Source organism: Coffea arabica, chromosome 1c (genome assembly GCF_036785885.1).
Source record: "Coffea arabica cultivar ET-39 chromosome 1c, Coffea Arabica ET-39 HiFi, whole genome shotgun sequence".
Classification (NCBI taxonomy): Eukaryota; Viridiplantae; Streptophyta; class Magnoliopsida; order Gentianales; family Rubiaceae; genus Coffea; species Coffea arabica.
Window position 1 is genome coordinate 40,346,098 of NC_092310.1, and position 22,840 is coordinate 40,368,937.

Here is a 22,840-nt window from a genome sequence, read left to right on the forward strand (position 1 = left end):
ATCAGAAACAGCACACATGATGAAAAAGGAAATGCAGAGAAATAGGAACTCTACCAAGCTGGAGCATTGCAAGTAGAGAAAACAGGAAAAAAGATGTGTAAGAAAGGAAAGAAAATAAATAGCAATTGGAGAAAAAGGAAAAAAATGTAGGTGGATGAAGGAACCTCTGACAATATAAGACTAGCAGCACTAAAAAAGGAAAAAGAATGATCAAATCACCAACCAAGCCAAGGCAGACACTAAAAGCTCTAAATGGACAACACTCAAATTTGAACTTTAAGGGAAAAGGAATTTAGTATGAGAGATAAGGAAATAGTAGATGCTAATATGATAGATCAAGATCAGAAAAGGAATAGAACAAATGGAACGGAGGGAGAAGAAATAAAAGAAAATATGGGGGAAGAGACCAACCCAATCTAGCTTCCAAGATCCAAATGAGATTTACTAGTGGAATTGCCAAGGAGCAAGGAGCCCTTGACAATTCTCCAATTGAAGGAGACAAAGAATCTCCTCTACCCAAATATGATCTTTTTGTGTGAGACAAAAAATAAAGTTAGATATATGAAATTTTTTTAATAAAAGACTAAATTTTGAAGAATGTTATGTAGTAGAAACAATGGATAGAGCATGTGAAATGGCACTGATGTGGAATAATGACATCAAAGTTTTGTAAGTAATATAGTCTGCACTGACTATTGAAACCCATGTCTTGGACTAGGATACTCAAGTGGATTAGTGGTTCATATGTATCTATGCAAATTGTGTGGATCAAGTGAGCAAGAATCAATGGAAAGTAATTGGAAATAAGAAGAGATTGTAAGGGCATGGTGGATAATTGCTGGTGATTTTAATTATATAATTTCAAATGAGGAGAAGTGGGGTGGAAATGCAAGAAAGGAATGGAGTTTCAGGCATTTCAAGAACTTCATCATTGATAATGAACTTACAAATATAGGGTTTGAGGGCAATCCTTAGATGTGAGCAATAATTAGGAGCAAGAAGGAGAAATAAGACAAAAACTAGATAGGGTCCTGAATAGTACTCTTTGGTTCTGGACTTTTGAGAGGGAAAATTATACTTATGTGGAGAATCTAGACTTTGATCATAGCATATTGATAATTGACACCAAACCTTAGAGCCAAAGGAAAAATACGAGGTTTTTCTTTAATAAAAGATGGTTGCAAAATAAGGAAATATACCAAGTTATCAAAGATGCCTGGAGAATTGACAATGTGGGTTCTAGAATATTTAGAGTCACTAAGAAGATAGCCAACGGTAGAATAGCTATTTTGAAGTGGAAGAATAAATTCCAGAACAATTCCAAACTAAATCAACCAACTCAAGAAGAAGTTGGAACAAGTCAAGAATATTGATGAAAAGAATAGGAAGGGAAAGATAAGAGAGTAGAAAATTCAGCTAAAAGATGAAGAAAGGCACTGGAGCCAAAAGGCAAGCTGCAATTGCTAGAAAGAGGGAGATAAAAACACCCAATACTTTCATGCTTATGTAAAGGGAAGGAGGACAAAAAATAGAATGCAAAACTTTCAAAGGGAGGATGACTCATGGACATATAGTGAAGAGGAGTTAGGAGTGGAAGTTGAAAGCTATTACAAACACCTTTTTAGTAGCTATGGAGTGGAGTGATTAGATGAGATCTTAAAAGGTATACCACATACAATATCCCAACAAATGAATGACAACTTGACCAAAATGGTAGAGGAAAAGGAAATTAGGGATGCAGTATTACCTATGAACCCCAACAAATCCCTAGGTATGGATGGAATAGGCCCTCTATTTTTCCAAAAATTTTGGCACATTATTAAGGATGATATTGTTAGAGTCATACAAACTTTCTTCCATACGGGCCTCATGCTCAAATCAGTGAACCATACAATAATTACCTTAATTCCTAAAACAGAAAACCCAACCAATCTGAGACACTATAGACCCATAAACCTTTGTCAAGTCCTTTACAAAATCATTTACATATCCTTGCAAATAGACTCAAGAATATTTTGAATGCTTGCATTAGTAGAAATTAGGCTACTTTTGCTCCTGGTAGGCATATTATTGATAATGTCATTACCTCTCATGAATTTTTGCATCAGTTGAAAAATAAAAGGCAAGGTAAAGAAGGATATTTTGCTTTGAAACTAGACATATTAAAGGCATATGACAAGGGATAATGGAGATTTTTAGAAGAAATGATGAAAAGAATGGGTTTCTATAACAAATAGGTCAACTGGATCATGAACTATGTCTCAACAGTGACATACTGTTTCAATATTAATAGAGAGGTGAAATGATTTGTAATCCTTAAAATAGGAATCAGATAAGGAGACCCCTTGTCCCCATACCTTTTCTTATTGTATTTAGAAGGATTTACTAACTTGTTGAGAAGAGTAGAAGGAGAAAGAAGAATTATAGGAATGAGAATATGCAGCAGACAAGGACCATTAGTTACACACCTATTTTTTGCAGATGATTCACTAATTTTTAGTAGGGTAGATACTAAGAAAGGAGGTGAGCTAATGGAAATTCTAAGAGTGTATGACAAAGGATTAGGCAAAATGATCAATTTGGAGAAATCTTCAGTTTTTTTCAGTAAGAATGTAACGTAGGTAGCACAGAAGGAGATATGCTAGAACTTTCAAAATATCTAGGTTGTGATTCAAGAGAAGTATCTAAAGCTGCCAATAATAATTACAAGGACCAAGCAATAGCTTTGTCTTCATAAGAGATCAATATGAGAGGAGAATGAAGCAGAAGAAGAATAAACTACTTATTGCTACTGCTAAAGAGGTTCTTCTCTAAGCAGTGACAATGGCTCTTCCTACATATGCCATGTCATGCTTTAAGTTGCTAGCCAAATTTTGCAAGGAGTTGACTTTTATGATGTCCAATTTCTGGTGGGGAGAGAGGACAATAGAAGACAGAAAATCTACCGGTGTTCATGAAAAAAATTAACACAAGAAAAGAAGAGAGGTGGACTAGGATTTAGGGATCTGCAAAATTTCAACAGACCAATGTTGGGGAAGCAAGTTTAGAGACTAATGACAAATCCTAATTCTCTGGTAACCAAGATCCTAATAGTCAGATACTATTCTAAGGAATCCATTCTCAAATATAGAGTACCCTATAATGCATCATGGATTTGGCAAAGCTTGATATAAATAAGGTGGGTAGTAGAAAGGGAACCAGAAGGAAGATTGAAAATGGCAAAAATACAGAGTTTGGGAAGATAACTAAATACCAGAGAATCCACAAGGAAAGCCTGTCTTAGTTCAACCTTAGGATTGCAAAGTTTAGAAAGTAAAGGACCAATTACAATTTCAGATGAAGAGAACTCTTAATCTTCAAAATATTTGAGGAGGATGAAGCAAAGAAGATACTAAGAATCCCAATTAGCCTAGCAAATAGTCTGTTTTTGTCTACACAATGGAAATGGCCAGTACATAGTAGCATCTGCATACAAAGAAATCAATAGGTAGGGACACAACCAACAACAACAAAAAGGAGATTCAAGAGAGGGGACAAGTTGGGAGAAAGAACACATATGAAAACATCTGTGAAAACTCAACATTAAGTATAAATTGAAGGTGTTCATTTGGGGTGCATGAATCATGTTCTTCTTTTCAATAAAGTGATTCATCATAGAACCAGAATAGGAGATCCAATATGCAATAGTTGTGGAGATGATATAGAAACAATGGAACATTTGTTCTTCCACTATAGACTAGCTAAGGAAATATGTCACTTGTCACCCGTGAGATGAGATGTACTCGAGGAATTCACAGAAAATTTCAAGAAGTGGTATAGTGTACTGATAAAAGCTAGGAGTAGAGCGAAATGGAGCATATAACCCTTACTCTCAATATCCTGTGGCAAGTGTGGAAAGCTAGAAACAACAGAATCTTCAATGCATCTCCAAGACATCCAATCAGGATTACCCAGAAAGCACAAAATGAGTGGTTGGAATACAAAGAAGCAATAATCAAAGGAAAAATGATGAGCATGCCAGAAACAATAGAACTAAAAGCTAATTAGCAAGTGAGAAGGAAAGAGGAGAGATGGGTACACCTTAGTGTAGCAGTGAGTCATCAAGTAGAAAGGAAGGAAAAGGGAATTGGCATCTTGGCTGAAAATTGCAACAAACAAGTGTTAGCTCAATGGGCACTGAAAGAGCTCAGCTCAGGAAATAAAATCATAGATCAAATTGTACATGTTAAATTGGTTTTATGCAAGGCAAGGGAACAACATTGGAGCAAGATTGAGGTGAAAATCCCACAAAAACACTTACTGGAAAAGATTAGAGCCAATAAAGCCAAAAATATGAGATTGTACTCCCATTTAGAGGACATTAGTAGCTTAAACTCTATGTTTGTGGAATGTTCATATGTTTTATTTACAAATGAAGATAGGGATAGTTTGGATAACATTAGTATTTATGCCTTAGACATATCTTTTGATAGAGAATGTAGACATCAAATTTTTGTGAATTTTAATATGTTCTTGAATTTTAATCTATTTAATAGGTCATTTACTTTTATACATTTTAATGTGAATTTTCTTGTTTTGTAGGTTTATTTGAAAAGAAAAAAAATCAAAAAATCAATAAAATCAATAAAAAGAAAAAATCACTCTAATTATTATTTCCAACAAATACACTATGCACCCCAAAAAACACTCCACCTCCCATCTCCCTTCTCCCTCTTTTTCTTTGGTACAAGAGTTCATCATCACACACACTACACAAGATAATTTTCTTTCTTCCTCCTCTTGGACACTCAATCAAACAATCACTCTGACTTTCCCCTCAATCTCCCTCTCTCACTCTAGGCCCTCCTCTCTCCCAAACTAACCCACAACAAAAAACTCACCAACTCCAACTCCCTCTCTCGGCCACCTCTCTCTCTTTTTCTCAAAACTCTCGCATAAGCCACCACACACACACTCACAAAAACTCTCCCTCAACTCCCTCTCTTCTCACTTTCTCACAAGACACTACAATCACACACACAAGTTAATAGAAAAAGAAGATAAAGTAACGAAGGAATGGAGGAAAAGTTTCTACTAGAAAATCTTACCATTACTGAAGCTTCATCCAAAATCATCGTAAGCTGCACCTCGTATTTCAATTTTGACTCTAATGAGGTGATTCCTAAAAGTTTGACAAAAAGCATGGTTAATTGTTAGGTTGCTTTCAAAAGCTTGTTCGGACTTTCCTTACTTTTCTTTGGCTTTGATGATCAATGTTTCAATTTTGTGCTTTTTAGGAAATGAATTGGTTGTTGTTATATTGCTGAAATGTTGGGATTAAGTTATAAGCAAGATTGAAAAAAGAAAAATACCTTCTGTGTTTGCCTTCCAAGTGTTTGAAAAAAATGTCAAAATGAGAAAATCGAATTAAATGGGGTTGTTTTTTGTTCATTTAAGACCATAATTGCACTCTAGAATCCATAAGAGTCGTTTTAGTATAGATTTTACGATTTTTAGTATTGATTTGAGTGATTTTAAAAAATAAAATCATGGCTGTAAATCGGCCATTTGACTGTCTTTTGTTCATATTTTGCGAAAGCTAAAGTCAAAAATGGATTCTACACAAAAAATCAAGTGAGAAGGTGTATTTTGATGAATTTTGGTGAGTTAGTTTTACTTTTGATTTGGATTTTCGTTTACGCTATAGATTTAATAAAGGTGGGATGATTCTATTTTTTGTTGGGTTTAGAGCTGGGTTTTGGAGCTAAGCCCAATATTTTTACTATATTTAAGGTTTGCAATTTTCATTAGGTTTGCTTTTTTTTTTTATTATGATTAGCCTGTGTTTTTTTCTTTTCCGCTAGAGTAGTCTGGCTCATGTACTAAAAAATGATGGCCCAATTCTATTTCTTCATATTTTGGCTAAAATAGAACAAAATTTTGCAGTTTAGCCCCTAATAGTTAGAGTAATTTTATTGTGACCCAAAAATTTTGAATTTCTTTCATTTCGGTCCTTAATTTAATTGTATTTTGGGGCCACAAACTTTATCTTTGTTTAATTTTGACCATTTTGTATAATTATATTTTGACCTAAAACTTTTTAATTTTTACAATTTAGTAATAGTTTTTGATTCCTCAAATTATTATTGTTCCCTTCTTTTAGTTGTTAATTATGCTTCTCTTGCATGCATTTAAATTGTATTTTTTGAGTATTATAAGGATTGAAAACAACCTAAGAGGGGGAATGAATTAGGTTATTTAAAAACTAATCAAATTATGAGACAATTTTTTGTTCAATATGAAATTTACTCTCTTTTCTAGGTGACCACTCAATGAGACAATTCGTAAGAAAGCAAGATTGCTTGAGAATAAAAGAAATAAGCAATTAAAGTTTACAAAATAATAAGTAATAAGGAAAAAATAGCAAACCAATTTGATTACCAAGCACCTCTTGAGCTTAAATATCATTTTATAGAACAAACTTCTTCAAATTGATGAAATACAACCAATCTTTGTGTACAAAGAAAGGATCACTTCCTCCTTACCCTAAGCAACACTTGGTCAAGTTAGAAAGTTTTACTATCACTCAGGATAACCCTCACAAAACTACACTATTGAATTATTTTTCTCATACAAGAAAAGTTTACACGAATTCCACACAACTAAGAGTACAAATCTTTTTTGTAGAGTATTTTCTCACTAAAACTACTCTTGATCTTTCATGTTCTCAATGTGTAAAAGTACTTTCAAAATGGCTGACCAAACATTATTTATATGAGACCAAAAAGTGCCCCATTAATGCTTCCAATGGATAGAAGTCAGTTGAAGAGTCAACTAGTCGTTGGGAGTATCGGATGTCCGGTACTTCCGATACTTGCGTCCAACAGTAGGCAATGAGTTTGAAAAATTTTTTTCAATTCTTTCGGACATCTGGCATCTCTGATGCTTGCTTCTGAAAGCAGATGGTGAATTTGAAAATCTGCTTCAGTTTTTTTCGAACGTTCGGTACCTCTAATGCTTTGCGTCTAAAGTGTTGCATTGTTTATCGGACGTCCAGTGCTCTAATACTGTGCGTCTGAAGTAGACAGTGAACTAGATGGAATGTCTTAATTCTTTCGGATGTCCGGTGATTGAATTCTTCATGCGTCCGAAGTTATGCAATATTTATCAGATGTCCGGTGTGGTCTTCTCAAGCGTCCGACAGCTTTCAACTTCCTTTATCTCTTTCAAATGTTCTTGATTTTTGAATCAGATTTGCTTCATAACTGATAGTCTTTCTTGAAGAGATATTAGTATCATCCAATTGTTTTGTAAACATCAAAAGTTAGGGACCAAGATTAACATTCTCTCCCTTTTTGATGATAACAAAACAATGGATGGAAGAAAGAAAAAGATTGAGCATAAAGTCCCCCTCAGTCATTGCATCCAAAGTTTTTTAAGTGCCAATAATGTCAGGAGAAGTTCCCCTCAGAATAATTCCCCCTTACACAATAACCATTTACAGGATAACTCCCCCTCAGAATAATTTTTCCTTACACAATATCCATTTCTCCTCCTTTTTGTCATCATAAAATGAGTTTAACAACCAATATCAACCAATATTAATCAATATCCATTTCATAACAGTCATATCATCAAAAATCAGCAGCCAATATCAACCAAAATTAGAGGAATAATACCAACAGAAATTCTAAACAAAGAAATATCAGTCAAAATATATTAGTCATTCAACTAGAATCCATCAAAAGAAACATTAATACAGAATTCATAGCAACATATCAGAGAGATCCATTACTACAGAATACTAGAAACATCAAAAGAGAAAATACAAAAGATACATCCTAACATAAAGTGCAAATGCCCTAAGAGTACCTAAATGGTGATCTTGAATGATCCAGACCTTCTTCTTGCAAGACGAAATTGAGCTGGATACAATTTATCTTTAATTTCTTCATCATCTTCATCACTAGTTTCAGTGGTTGGAGCCTTACCTTTATTTGAAGTCGAGGGATCATGAGGAGTAGGCTGAGAGCTTGAGGCGTGGACTTCAGTAGTAAGAGGAGTGGATTCAGTTTGTGGTTCTTTCTCGTGTGGAACAGGAGTGGGCTAAGTGCGTGGCTTTTTTTGATGCACATGGTCATCCTCTTGTGGGATAGGAGGCATAAGCAGATTTCTTTTGTCCAAAAAGATGGCTTGTTGCTCAGAAGTCATGGTCATTATTAGATCATCTTCAAGGAAAATGACAAGTTGTTTGAGATCTTCAAGTAAGGAGATGACTTCAAGATTGGATGAGGTAGGTTAAGTGGATGATTTTAGAGGATGGATGGAAAATGGTGAAACATACTGAGACTGATCTTTAGAAGGTCTAGGAGTAACAGGAGTTTCATGACGAATTTTGGTTCTAGACTCCAAAACAGCTTCTTTATAGCACCAATGACCATCAAAGAATCTGATACTTTTTCTTTCAAAATAAGCCTTTGAAAAAATGGAGGACACATTCTCTTTTGGAGACACTCAAGTGAAAGATATTTTGAAATGAGCAAAAATTAGAGTTAAAAACTTTTCATAAGAGAGTTTTCTACGGCTATCAATGTTGAGTTTGAGCAAAAATTTGCACATTATAAAGCCAAAATTAATTTTGACTTTCTCAACAAAGCAATAAAATACGTAAAACTCCATTTTATTGGCATCAGTCCTATGACCATCAGTAGGAACCAACAGGTTTGAAATTATTTTAAAGATGATCAATTTTGGGGACTAAGATCCTCCAATTTTGCCTCAACAGGTGTATTAAAGTGTTTTTGAAAATAGGTCTTCAGTTTTTCAATGTGAAAATGGTAATAAGTAGTCAGAAACTCTTCATAAGAGAAAAAGTGTGCAATTTTACCCTTACGGCCATCTTCAATTTGTCTTTAACACAAGATTAACAACTCAAGGATGAGGACAATGTTTGCTGAATTGACACGGGAGACAAGTTCAGTGTGGGAAATACCCTTTCACAGATTAGCAAAAAACTGATAAAGTATGTCAGGGTAATATGTATTAGGTATGGACAGAATGTGGGACTATTTTTGGAATTCAAAAAACTTAAGGACTGGTTCTAAATCAAATTTACGGAATTCAGAGGGAACAACGGTTCTTTGAATGATGAAACCTTTCTGTGAAATTCAGTCAAACCTCTCTCTGGTATCATCATCGATGAACTTGGACAATGTAGTTGGATGTTCCTCAGTTCGATTAGTACGTTTCTCTCTGGCAGTACGTTGTCTTTTTTCACCACGTTTCCAGTCCCTCGAGATGATTTTCTGGCGGAAGGCTCCACAGGTTCTTCATCTCTGAGTTTAGTGATGCGTTCGGTACGAACAGAATCACCTCTCAATCGTACCATGATAAAATACAGGATGATTTTGGTGCAGAATGTAATGATAATGTGAATGAGATAGGCTAAATTTGCTATTTAAACTAGAATGAGTGCTTGAATCTGTCAAAAATGGGTGAGTTTCTGAAGTTAATCTTTCTGAATAAATTTGGGATCAGTCGAGTTTTTGGTAGTTAGAACGGAGTTTAAATGATGATAAGTTCGCAAAAGGATAGTGATAGTATTGGTGAAGTCAATTTCTTGACATTTACTCTGAGAAGAGGTGAATTTTGAATTTTGAAAATGAGGGAAAGAGAAGGAGTGCGTCCGAAGCAACGGTTCTTTTTGAACTGAATGAAGGAGAAGGCTTCTTTAAAACACATCTCTTTTGGGTATCGGATGGCCGAATGAAAAGAAGTGTCCGACATTACAGTCCAATACAAAATTTTTCTAGAAGAAAACTTAGAACACTGTTGAATGTCCGTTCATCTGGTATTGAACGTCCGATAAAGTTTGATCAGAGAATTTTAGAGATTCTTTTTCAAAACGCTCAATTTTGTTCTAAAAAATACAAACTAATCTACTGGTAAGATTTTTGTAAGAATATTAGCAATTTGATCTTTTGAACAAACATATTGTACATAAATTTTATCTTTTTGAACAAGATCACGAATGAAATGATTCTTTATGTCTATATGCTTTGTCCTAGAATGTTGAGTGGGATTGTTTGTCAAATTTATGGCACTTGTATTATCACAATATATAGGCACACGGTCATATACTAATCCAAAATCATTCAAAGTACTTTTCATCCATAATAATTGAGCATAACATGCACCGGCAGTAATATATTCTGCTTCGACCGTAAACAAGGAGATAGCATTTTGTTTCTTACTAAACCATGATATCAAGCAATTACCAAGAAAGTAACATGTACCACTAGTACTTTTTCTCTCTATTCTACATTCACCAAAATCAGCATCCAAAAAATCACATAGTGAAAATTTATGATATTTTGGATACCAAAGACCATAATTCAAGATTCCCTTTAAGTATCTAAAGATTCTCTTAACAGCAATCAAATGAGATTTTTTAGGACAAGATTGGAAACGAGCACAAAAGCAAACAGCAAACATAATATCGGGTCTACTTGTTGTTAAATAAAGTAAACTACCAATCATATCTCTATATTTCTTCTCATCAACCTTCATACCTTCTTCATCTTTATTAAGTTTGGTTGATGTACATATAGGTGTTCCAACTTGTCTTGAATCATTCATTCCAAATCTTTTGAGAAGTTTCTTGGTGTATTTAACTTGATTGATGAATGTACTTTCTTGAGTTTGAACCACTTGGAACCTAAGGAAGAAATTTAACTCTCCCATCATACTCATCTCAAATTCATTTTGCATAATAGTGAAAAAATCCTTACACAAATACTCATTAGCAGTACCAAAAATAATATCATCAACATATATTTTTACAATTAGAATATCATTGGCACTTTGTTTAGTGAAAAGAATGGTACCCACAATGCCTTTTTAAAATCATTCTCAACCAAAAAATCACTTAAACGTTCATACCATACTCTTGGAGTTTTTTTTAATCCGTACAAAACTTTTGAAAGTTTAAACATATGATTTGGATATGTCTCATTTTCAAAATCGAGAGGTTAGTCAACATAAACCTCTTGATCAATAAAGCCATTTAAGAAAGCACTTTTAACATCCATTTGAAACAATTTAAAATTCTTGGAACATGCAAATGCCAAAAACATCCTAATTGATTCTAGTCTAACTACGGGAGCAAATGTTTCATCAAAGTTAATTCCTTCTTCTTGAGCATACCCTTTGACCACAAGTCTAGTCTTATTTCTCACAACTTCACTTTTATCATTCATTTTATTTATAAAAACCCATTTTATGCCAATAATAGGATGATTTTGAGGCCTTTCAATTAGTGTCCAAATATTATTTTTTTCAAATTGATTTAGTTCCTCTTCTATGGTTAAAATTCAGTTTTCATCTGTCAAGGCATCAACAACATTTTTAGGTTCAAAATATGAGACTAAGGCGAAATTATCCATCAATTATTTAGAAGATGAACGAGTTTTTATCTTTTTGGATGAATCACCAATAATAAGTTCCTTAGGATGATTTTGAATAAACTTTCAAACTTTTGAAAGATCCCTAAGTGTACCAATATTCTTGTCATTTTCTTCTAATGCTTGATTCTCTTGAACATCATTTTCCTTTGAATTTTCTTCTAATGGAACATTGTCTTGATCATGAATTGTGAGTTTCTTAAATCTTTCTTGAATATCTACATTATCATCCTCACAACTCTTAGAAATATCATCACTAGATTCATCAAATGTAACATGTATGATTTTTCTATAACAAGAGTCCTTCTATTATAGACCCTAAATCCTCTTTTTTTTTCACAATAACCCAAGAAAATACTTTCATCAAATTTCTTATCAAAATTTTCAAGATGTTCCTTGATATTTAAAATAAAACATTTGCAACCAAAAAATTTAAAATATCCAACAATTGGCTTTTTACCAAAAATTAACTCATAAGAGGTTTTGTTCAAAATTGATTTCAAGAAAACTCTATTCATTGTATAACAAACTGTATTTACGGTTTCTGTCCAAAAATATTTTGGCAAGTTACATTCATTTAACATAGTTCTTGCAATTTTTTGAAGAGTTCTATTTTTTCTTTCAACAACACCATTTTGTTGACAAATTTTTGCAATTGAAAATTCATGAATAATTTCATTGTGATCACAAAATTTTGAAAAGCCACAAAATTTAAATTTCAAACCATTGTCACTTCTAATCTTAACAATTTTCAACCCAATCAGATTTTAAACTTTTGCAAATAGAGAAACAAAATTTTTGAAAGTATCATTCTTGTGAGTAAGAAACATCACATAAGTGTATCTAAAATAATCATTAACAATGACTAAGCAATAGCTCTTATCATCCAAACTAGCAATTTGTGTAGGACCAAACAAATCAAAATGTAAAAACTCCAAAAGTCTTGAAGTAGAAACACATTTCGTGGGTTTAAAAGAAACTTTGACTTTTTTTTAAATTGACAAGCATCACAAATTTTGTCCTTTTCAATCTTGATTTTTGGCAAACCTCTAACAAGATCTTTTTCGAAAATTTCTTTTAACAAATTCATGTTAAAATGACAAACCCTTCTATGCTATAACCAAGGGTCTTCATTTGAAATTTTAAATCATTTAAAATTAGAAGAATCAACATTTTCAAGATAACTACATAGATGTCATTTATTCTTTTTTCTTTGAAAATGATATTAAAGTTTGAGTCAAGAACAAGACACTCATGCATTTTGAGCAAAACAAACAAATTTCTATCACATAATTAACTAACATTTAGCAAGTTATAACTCAAATTATCAACTAAAACAACATTGTGAACAAAAGTTTGGTCATTCTTACCAACATCACCAACTCCAATTATTTTGGCTTTGTTATCATTTCCAAATGGCACTTTTTAACTTGATTTTGGTTGGAGTTTGATGAATTGTGATGGATCACCGGTCATGTGCTTTGAACATCCACTATCTATGAACCATTTTAATTGCTTAATGATATTCACCAAGTTCACCTCATCATCACCAATGGTCATGAAAGGCATTTGAGCATATTTCTTTTCTTTTTCAACATCACCATCTGAGTTGCAATCATTTCAAGTGATTTGAAAGTTATTGAATTTTGATTTTCGTTCAACTTTTCCTTCTTTCTTCTTCTTCATTGGGCACTCACTCATGTAGTTTCCAAGTTGGCCGCATTCATAGCATTTGTCAGTTTATTTTTTATTGGCCTCTTGCTTTCCTTTGTTTCTTGCATTGTTGAGTTGATTTGGAAATGAATTACTAGATCCTCATTTTCTAAATCTCCTTTTGTTGAGGATTCTCCTGAAATTTCTTGTGATGAGAGTAAGATCATTGTTGTCAACATCTACATCTTTTCCATTCAAGGAAGTCGAGTCATCTTCATCTTGAGATGCTTTTAGAGCAATGCTCTTTCTTACCTTTGCATTTTCTTCCTCTTATACCTTAGTCTTAAGTTTCGGCTCATAAGAATTCAGAGAATTAATAAGTGATTCAATAGACATAGTATTCAAATTTTTAACCTTTTCAATAACAGTTATCTTACTTTCCCAATCTTTAGATAAAGCATTCAAGATTTTTTTGTTTTTCTCTCCTAAGGGGTATTCCTTTTCCAATACTTCTAAATCCTTAATAAGATCATTGAATCTACAATACATTTTGTCAATATTTTCATGTGGTTCCATCTTAAATGACTCATACTTGGTAACCAAGATAGACTTCTTTTACTCTTTAACATTTTAGTTATTTTCATGAATTTCTCTCAATTTATCCCAAATTTTCTTGACTGACTTGCAGCCTTTGACCCTAATTGATTTATTTGAGTCTAAAATACTATATAAAACATTCATAATTTTGGCATTCAAAGTAAGGTGAGCTATATCATCACCAGTTAATTCATTTCTGATTTTTGGTTTTGGTCTATGAGTAATTTCATCAATTGTAGAGACATCATATGGATCTTCATTAATAATAAACCATAAATCAATATTAATCGATTGCAAGAAAATAATCATCATTTCCTTTCAACTCACATAATTTGATTCATTGAACATTGGTAGTCTAGTGACAGATTGTCCCTCACAAAATATAGCATTGTTGGTTGTCATATTTACTCCTAAACCGCTTGAATTTAATCTCTAGTAAACTAAATTCTAATACCAATTGTAAGAATCAAAGACAACTTAAGAAGAGGTGAATTAGGTTATTTAAAAACTAATTAAGTTATGAAACACTTTTTTGTTCAATATGAAATTTATCCTCTTTTCTAGGTGACCACTCAATGAGACAATTAGTAAGAAAGTAAGATTGCTTAAAAGTAGAAGAGATAAGCAATTAAGGTTCACAAAATAGTAAGTAATAAGGAAAGAATAGCAAACCAATTTGATTGCCAAACTCCTCTTAAGCTTGAATATCACTTTATAGAACAAGTTTCTTCAAATTGATGAAATACAACCAATCTTTGTATACAAAGGAAGGATCACTGTCTCCTTACCCCAAGCAACACTTGGTCAAATTAGGAAGTTTTACTATTACTCAGGATAACCCTCACAAAACTACACTATTAAAATATTTTTCTCACACAAGAAAAATTTACACGTATTTCACACAACAAAGAGCACAAATCTTCTTTGTAGAGTATTTTCTCCCTAAAACTACTCTTGATTTTTCGTATTCTCAATGTGCCAAAGTACTTTCAAAGTGGTTGACCATACACTATTTATATAAGACCAAAAAGTACCCCATTAATACTTCCAATGGATAGAAGGCAACTGAAGAGTCAACTAACTGTTGAGAGTATCGGACATCTAGTACTTCCGATGCTTGCATCCGACAGCAGGCAGTGAGTTTGAAGAATCTTTTTCAATTCTTTCGGACGCCCGATATCTCTGATGCTTGCGTCCGTAAGCAGATGGTGAATTTAAAAATTTTCTTTAGTTCTTTCGGACGTCTGGTACCTCTAATACTTTGCGTCCGAAGTGTTGCATTGTTTATCGGATGTCCAGTGCTTTAATGCTGTGCGTCCGAAAGCAGACAATGAGCTAGATGAAATGTCTTAATTTTTTCGGACGTCCAGTGATGGAGTTCTTCATGCGTTCGGAGTTGTGTAATGTTTATCAGACGTCCGGTGTGCTCTTCTCAAGCGTCTGACAGCTTTCAACTTCTTTTATTTCTTTCAAATACTCTTGATCTTTGAATCAGATTTACTTCATAGTTGAAAGTCTTTCTTGAAGAGATATTAGTATCATCCAATTGTTTTGTATACATCAAAAGTTAGGGATCAAGATTAACAAGTATTTGAGTTTATTTACATTTTCTAACATGATAATATAAATTTAGTACTTCTTATATATATATATATATATATATATATATATATATATATATTTAATTAAATTGATGTCATGATTCTTTGTTGATTTTGAGTATAAATACAGCAATTTTATCTCATTTAGTCACCACATCAAAAGGGAGGTACCCCTATTATCTTTTATATTTCGATTATATGTTCTTATGTTCTTCTACATGCTCATATATACTTATATGTTTTTGCATGTTTTTATTATTTATTTATTTAAAATTTTTATTCAATTTTTTTTGTTTTTGTTTAGTTATTTTTATAATTATTTGGGAGGTACTTAAATACCTCAAGATATAATAGATAGGTAATATTTTTATTTGTATTTATAAAAATTGTAATTATATAGACAAATATAAAAAGAAGGATAGATAGATTTATTTTATTATATTTTTTCATTTTTAGATTGTAGTTAGATCCCCTATTGTAATACATAAGTTTTATGTGCTTGTATGTCTTAATGCTTATGTGTTTTACCCACTTTTCTTAGAATTTTACATCTAGATATTATGTTTATGTGTTGTGTGCTATATGCTCTTACATGTTTACTTGTTTTAATTCATATTTTATTTATTTTATTATATATTATGAATGTATGACATTACCGTACTAATCCAACGCTAGTTATGATTTCTCCTTCTACTTACTAGTGAGAATTTTTAAAAATGGGTTAGTCTAACACTAGACTCTTAAGTTATTCACGAGCCAGATTCATGCATTGTGTGTTATTCATTCCATTTCATGCATATTTTTTTTATTTTAAGATCTTTTCTCATTTGTATGATATCTTCTCTTATATTATTTCCTTACCCTCTATATGTATGAATCATATCATTTAGAGTTGTATCTCGTTTAAAAAATTAGAAAATAAGTTAGTTCATTTGCCTATCTATGTTAGAAGAATCATTTTTTGAATATGCCAAATGGATAATTATAACTTTCTAGTTTAAATACTCCATTAAACCCCCTATAAGAAAGAAAATCGTGTCACGAGTTTTTTGTCTGTCATATCCATTATGTTGCATTCCAATTTTTTTGATTATGTATAGTTTTATATATACATTATAAATTTTATTTATTTTGAATCTTATTTTTGCATACTCGTGATCCCTTCAAGTAATTATTTTGGACTTCATAATTAATACAATTGGCATCAATTAGACTTTGAATGGACAATTTTGCTTTTTTTCTATATATTCTTTAAGTTTAGTTTTGTATCCATATAGAACATCCAAATATGATAAGTTTAAGGGTTAAATTAGAAAAATTTTGACTAAATCTCGCAACTAGTTTAGACTACATTGAAAGGTGCCTTGAGTTTGAACCTATTAAGTCTTTGTCTTTCCTTTCTTCAACCATGATTTTTGAACTCATTTTCTCTCATTTTCAAAGATCTAGAGTTGTCAAGAAAGGGTTTTATTTTATTTTATGTTTGGTCGAAAAAATATTTTTCAGTGATTTGGTACACTTAAAATCAATATCAAGTGGCGACTCCCATTTTCTTAAATACACTTTTTAGACTAAATTTTGGGCTTAAATTTGTCGCATTCTTTAAAGTCTCATTTTAGGTCTTTTTTCACTTATTTTTAAAATGAAAAACACATTCTTTTGTAAATATCTTTTTCATCGCAAAAAATGGAGCGCGACAAAGAACAGTGGTTTAATGCACTTGTGTAGCTCAACTTGAGCCTTTGCTCCCTAAGTGCATAGTTCTTACACATTAGCAATAAAATCAGTTATCGTTTCTAGAAAAAAAAAAGAAAAGAAAAAGTGTTACCTGCTAAAGCATGAAACACAAAAAATGAATATACACGGCAAGTGCAATTTTTGTATTGAATTATTTTAAGTCCATGTTCAATTTTCTTAAATCATTTAGTTTTCCATTTTCCTATAATAAAACTAGAAATGAAGTTGAGTGAAAGGAAGAATGATAAAAAGTCTAATAAATGATAGAGTCACAATGATATGGTAAAGCTAAATTCTCAATTTTGTGTACATGTCATGTTAGTATGTGTACATTAATAGTTATGTCTGTACATTTATACCAATTCGAATGTGAATAAGGTTAGAAAAAAGTGTTACTTGTTGAACTTACAACACAAAGAACGAGTACACAAACTTTTCGGTGAATATGGTTTAGTTAAATACAAGTGGCAATAGGACACCAAAAATCCTAATATTGTACATTGTGTGTATTGTTATACATTGCATTGTAGATTAGATAGATATTTATCAAGTTATTTTGATGTATGATATACCTATGGTTTGTGTTGTTTGGATGAATATTTCAAAAAGTGAATAAATCTATTAGAGGTTTTCGATTGTTATTCTCAAGAAACTCTTGATGCAATATCAGGGTTGCTATCATATTCAAGAGCCTTATTTTTTCAAAAAAGTGAAAAAGGAAGAAATAAAAAAATTAGATTTAGGAGTTTTCTAGAGATTAAATGTGCAACGATACATTATAACTTATGTCCATATTTGTTGGATTGTTTAACCATAGTTATTAAATCTGGCCCGGCCCGACAATCGAACCGGTCGTTGGGCCGGACTGAGTTTTAAATGAGATCGCTTGAACAAGCAAACCGTTGACTAGTCAACGACTCGGCGGTCCGACCGGATTAAACCGGAAACCCGGGCCGGTTTTGTCCACTGACCGAGTTTTGTGGAAAAATTTAGTTGCCTTTGCTAGAGTTCGAACCTTGGACCTTTGGCCAACACTACAACATGCTTACCACCAGGTAGCCCTGTCAATGGTTTGGACCCGGACTGGATTCGTCAATTTATTTCGGGTACGGGTAAGGATATAATTCCGGGACCCAAACCCGGATCCGAATCCGTTTTGTCTAACAAAAAAATGGGTTGGATATGAAATATGGTATTCCGTCCCGTATTAGACTTGAACCCGAATATAAATTAATTAATAATTTAAAAAATATATATTTATTAATATAATATCCCAAATTTAATTCTCTACTATTATCCAAAAACACACCAAACCCTAATATCCCTTTGGTATTAGACGAGTGCCACTGCCGCATCTGATATCTCTCTCACCCTCTTCTCTTTGGCTGTCCCCAATTTGACAATTTCAGCCGTCCCCTTTCCAAGCTTCAAAGAGGAGCAACTGAGCAAGGCAAAATCTAAGCTTCCAGCCCACCGTCTCTCTTTCTGGGACTATGCAGAGTGGTTAAAATTTGGATGAATAAAAAGATGAGGGTTGTGCGCCAGATAAATATCAAATGTACGGGGCATAGTTCAGGATACAAGAGAAATGGAGGAAATGAAAGCAGAGGTAGGTAATCCTGTGTTGTTTGTGAGTTCAAACAGAAATGGACGCTGGTAAAAAAAGATTACTTGCTATATTCAAATATGCCCTTTCAGTCCCTGGCCCCCGAGAAAGGATGGATTCAGAAGTAGAAAGGTTTTTTGTTTTGCAACCTCTCTAAGAAGAGACGCTGACTAATTGAATGACTGTGGGGGAAAAGGACAAGACAACAAGTAATAGGAAATGTACCTGGGATTATTAATTGTTACTTCTTAATTGGATCTGGTTTCGGTTGCGGGATCCCGGTTTTCATTTTATACATGTTCAACTAGTTATTTGCTTGGCTAGCAGGAGAGTCATGAGGTCCTCTTGAATGCAAGGCCAAGAAGTTCCAAACCGTCTCTCAAGTGCAAGGTGGGTTCTTCTTCTTAGGATTCAAGTGTACATTTCTGACTTCTGAGCTTTTCAGCACATTTTCGGGTATGCCCAACCTGAATTCGGGACCCGACAAATGCGGTTCCGGGAGAAGAATAGAAGACCCGTCAAGTATTCGGGTCGGATCCGAAACTGATATAATATGCCGGGTTCGGGTCTGGATTTATTGATTCCGGCCCGGACCCGGCCCGTTGACAAGCCTACCACCAGGCTACTTGGAAATATGCTAATAAAATAGCTTTATTATAATATATAAATGTTTTGTCAATTCTATTTTTTTTATTTCTCTAAAACAAATTTTTTTGGAATCTTTTAATAAAAATTTATGACCCTCCAAACTCTATAAGTTATAAAATGAATTTCAAAAATAACATATTACATAATTTATTTTAAAGACAACTATTATTTTTAATAATTTTTCGACTTAAAATTCATAAATAAGCTAGATAATTACACTAAACATAGATAAAATTTTACACTTGAAGTTTAGTGCATTACTAATAACTTTGAGTGCGTTTGGATTGCTAAAATCTGAATTTATTACTGATAATGCGCCTTAGGATGTTTGGACAGGTTAAATATTTCAACAAATGTATTCATAGCTGATTTTTACCCAACTCTTTCCACGTAAGCATTATTGAGTAGTTTACCTCCACGTACATAATGGATGAACGGCTCAAGATTACTTCCCGTTATTTTTGTCCCTTTTTGTATGCACGTTGTGCAACAGTGCAAGTCCACAAAGTTGCAAGACGCTTTACACTTTAGCTCCAACCACCCGACCTGCTCAACATTTAGAAATCAAATATCATCGTCTCTCTCCACCGAATAACCACAACCATTTAATACATCTGCATCTCAAGTACCTTTCGAAGCTGTCGGCAAGCGCATGGTATAGGACGAAGAGTTGATTACTTGAATTCAAGGCAAACCACTGATGAGTTAACTTCTCTTGAGCCTTCATCGGCGGATAATTTGCTAATTCGGCGAAGGTAAAAAAAAAAGTTTATCGGCAACAAATTCCAGCTAAATCCAAGGTATTTCCTCAATCTTTTACTTTTATTTTCTCCGCGGGTCAACAGGCCTTCCCTTTCTATACCTGCACAGCGGATGACCTTTTTTTAGCTTGCTGGAATGTTAATCTTCGAAACAACTAATGCCTTTCAAGGCTCCATGTTTTGAGTTGTTATGTGTTGTTGTTCTGATGATGTATTAACTAAAAAACCTATTTTTAGATCCAAACAGCGGTGGATTTTTTATTGCAGTGTAGTTGTATTGAGTTGGTCAAGTATACGAATTGCACACTATATTCCATTTTTTGACAGTTATTCTTGCAAGATGACTATAAGTTGTATACTGCTGCTCTATTTTTTTTTTTTAATTCCAAACGGCTCAAGATTGCTTGGTTGTCTAATTGAGTTTATAAATTGAATGCTACTCTGTGGTAGTAACATTTATCCTGTAAATGGATGTGATTGGCATGGCTGTCTGAGGGGTTATCCTTATTTGTGTGCAACCAGGGAACGATTTAAAACAGAAATTAAGAGACTTGAAAGAATGATGTATTACATCTATAGGGCTGAAAATACAAATGTAGCATGATGGAATGGTTTGGTATATAATCCAGCACAGATATTTGTTCCCGTACATTGAAGCTAAAATTGCTAAGTTAATTGAAATTGAAGAGGCACTAAGTTACAGATTTAATTGCTTAGAAATGAGACTGTTCTAGCATTTGTTAAAATTTATTCATTCATTTGTGCTTACAATCATAACGAAAAATGAAAAAATTGATTTGAAAATAAATTTCCTATGCTGTATACATTCTTAAGCTTGAACGGATATTTGGTGTGTGATTTTGTTCAAAAGTAGGCTCAGTAGTGTTGATTAAAAAAAATTGTCATCTGCTGCACCTGTTTTCCTTATAGGTATTGTAATTTGAGTTGTTATGTGTTCTATAAACCAATGCATTGCTCATTCAGCCCATGACCGCAGCTAAGCGAATAATTGACTCCCTCTGTAAGTCCCTCTAACCTTTATAAGTGTCATATATTCATTCATGGTGTATTATTGAAAACAATTCTTCTATTTGAAGTCTCTTCTACTAGCTGAACATCCTTTTGCTCTTCCAACTCATCCATTGGTTCAAATAACTATCAATTGTGTATGGAGAACTACAATCAAGGAGTAAACCACGTTTGCCCTTAAAACTATTCCATTTACTAATTTTGGGGCAGAATTAATCATATTTACATGCCATTGTAACTTTTAATGGCCAAATTTGTGCTCTTATATGTAGCAGATGAATGAGAAACTGCAGTGGACTTCTACCATGGACTTCTACTTTATCACCATGTATGTTGAGTGGAAGCAAACGAAAAAATGGGATAATCACAAGACAAATTACCAGAATTATGATATGCTTGCCACATATTTGAGGGAACATTTTGAGATGCAAGTCACTGAGGGCTAGTGCCAGTCAAGATTGTATAGGTTCAAGAAGAAGTAGACGTGTTTGCCAGTCTTTGTGGTTTGTCATCTAAAGCGGATACTGGGATTGGCTGGGATGAAGAAAATAACTGCTTCACAACTTCTGACGAGCACTTGACCCAAATGGAAGCGGTAAGCAACTATTGAAATATCTGCTGGTTATCCTTTTTTTTATGCCGAACTTGCTGCAATACTAATTTATCTGCTGAATAGTCTTGAGCTGAAGTTGTTACCAAAAACACTTAAGCAATTTTTAGATGATGGCAGTTAATAATCCAGCCACTCAATTTAATGTTTGAGGCTGTCACCAACTAGTTTCAGCCTTGGAATCCTTGCGCTTGATTTTACATAAGCATATTATTTTCGTAGAATTGCTATCATATAACATGGACGTACATTCCTCCTACTTTTCATAAATTTAATTGTTGGTCGATAACTAACTTTTTGGTTTTCATTTTCTAGGTGAACAAAGAGTACAAAGACTTCAAATCTCCCAGAAGTTGCTCCCTATATGACGTTTATACTCCAACAACATTGGAAAAAACTGCAACAGGCAGCTACGCGCAGTCTGCAAAGCAACCTGTCCCTGAGAGCGAACACTGTTGGCCACTTGTTGGAATGCCACTAAAGAGCAAAGGAAAGGCTGCAGCCTCAACTTCGGCTGGCCCTGGCTACCAGCAGTACCCTTGGGAAGGAGAGGGCGTATACTACGTACCTCCGGTACCAGGAGTGGTATCTGGAAAGTGTCCCGCCTCAAGACTTGGCACTCCCAGTGATCGTGAGGGCTCTAGAGGTGCTAAATCAACAAGATCATCTAGTGATAGGGAAAGACTAGATGATGCAATCAGCAAAATCTCTCACGTGACCACCGTTTCGCAGGAATTTAAGGAAATTCGGTATGAAGAGGAAGCAAAATATAGTGTACCGGTATTTCAAGACATCTTCAAAAATATGCAACTTCCAAAATCGGTTAAGATGAAAGCGACAATGTACTTTGCCGAAAGAAGAAATGCGGGACAAAGATGTGCATTCATACGCTTTGATGAAGCCAAGCGCTATGATTACATTGAACTCATTATGGAGGAGCTTCGCTGTGGCAAGCCCCCCATAGTGAGGAAGTAATGAGCATAATGACTTTGAGAAAAAGATTTAAGAGTGTTCCACCTTGCTTAACTGTCGATTGTCTGCTTGTGTCATTTTCCTTTGTTTGGTTGAAAATTCCGGAATAGTGGCTGAACTTTACTTAGCTTCTCGGTTGCTTCCGGTCAATATCGTGGTTCTACTATTTGACATCAGTTCATAGA

The 22,840-nt window shown here is 33.6% G+C and overlaps 1 protein-coding gene across 1 annotated transcript; it reads left to right on the top strand.

Annotated features, from left to right (window-relative positions):
• The first annotated feature begins 19,803 nt into the window (after positions 1-19,803).
• On the top strand, positions 19,804-22,840 carry LOC140006490 (uncharacterized). Its single transcript, XM_072048456.1, has 2 exons — positions 19,804-21,668; positions 21,999-22,840. The coding sequence occupies exons 1-2, from the start codon at positions 21,660-21,662 to the stop codon at positions 22,656-22,658; spliced, it is 669 nt and encodes a 222-aa protein (XP_071904557.1). The 5' UTR covers positions 19,804-21,659; the 3' UTR covers positions 22,659-22,840.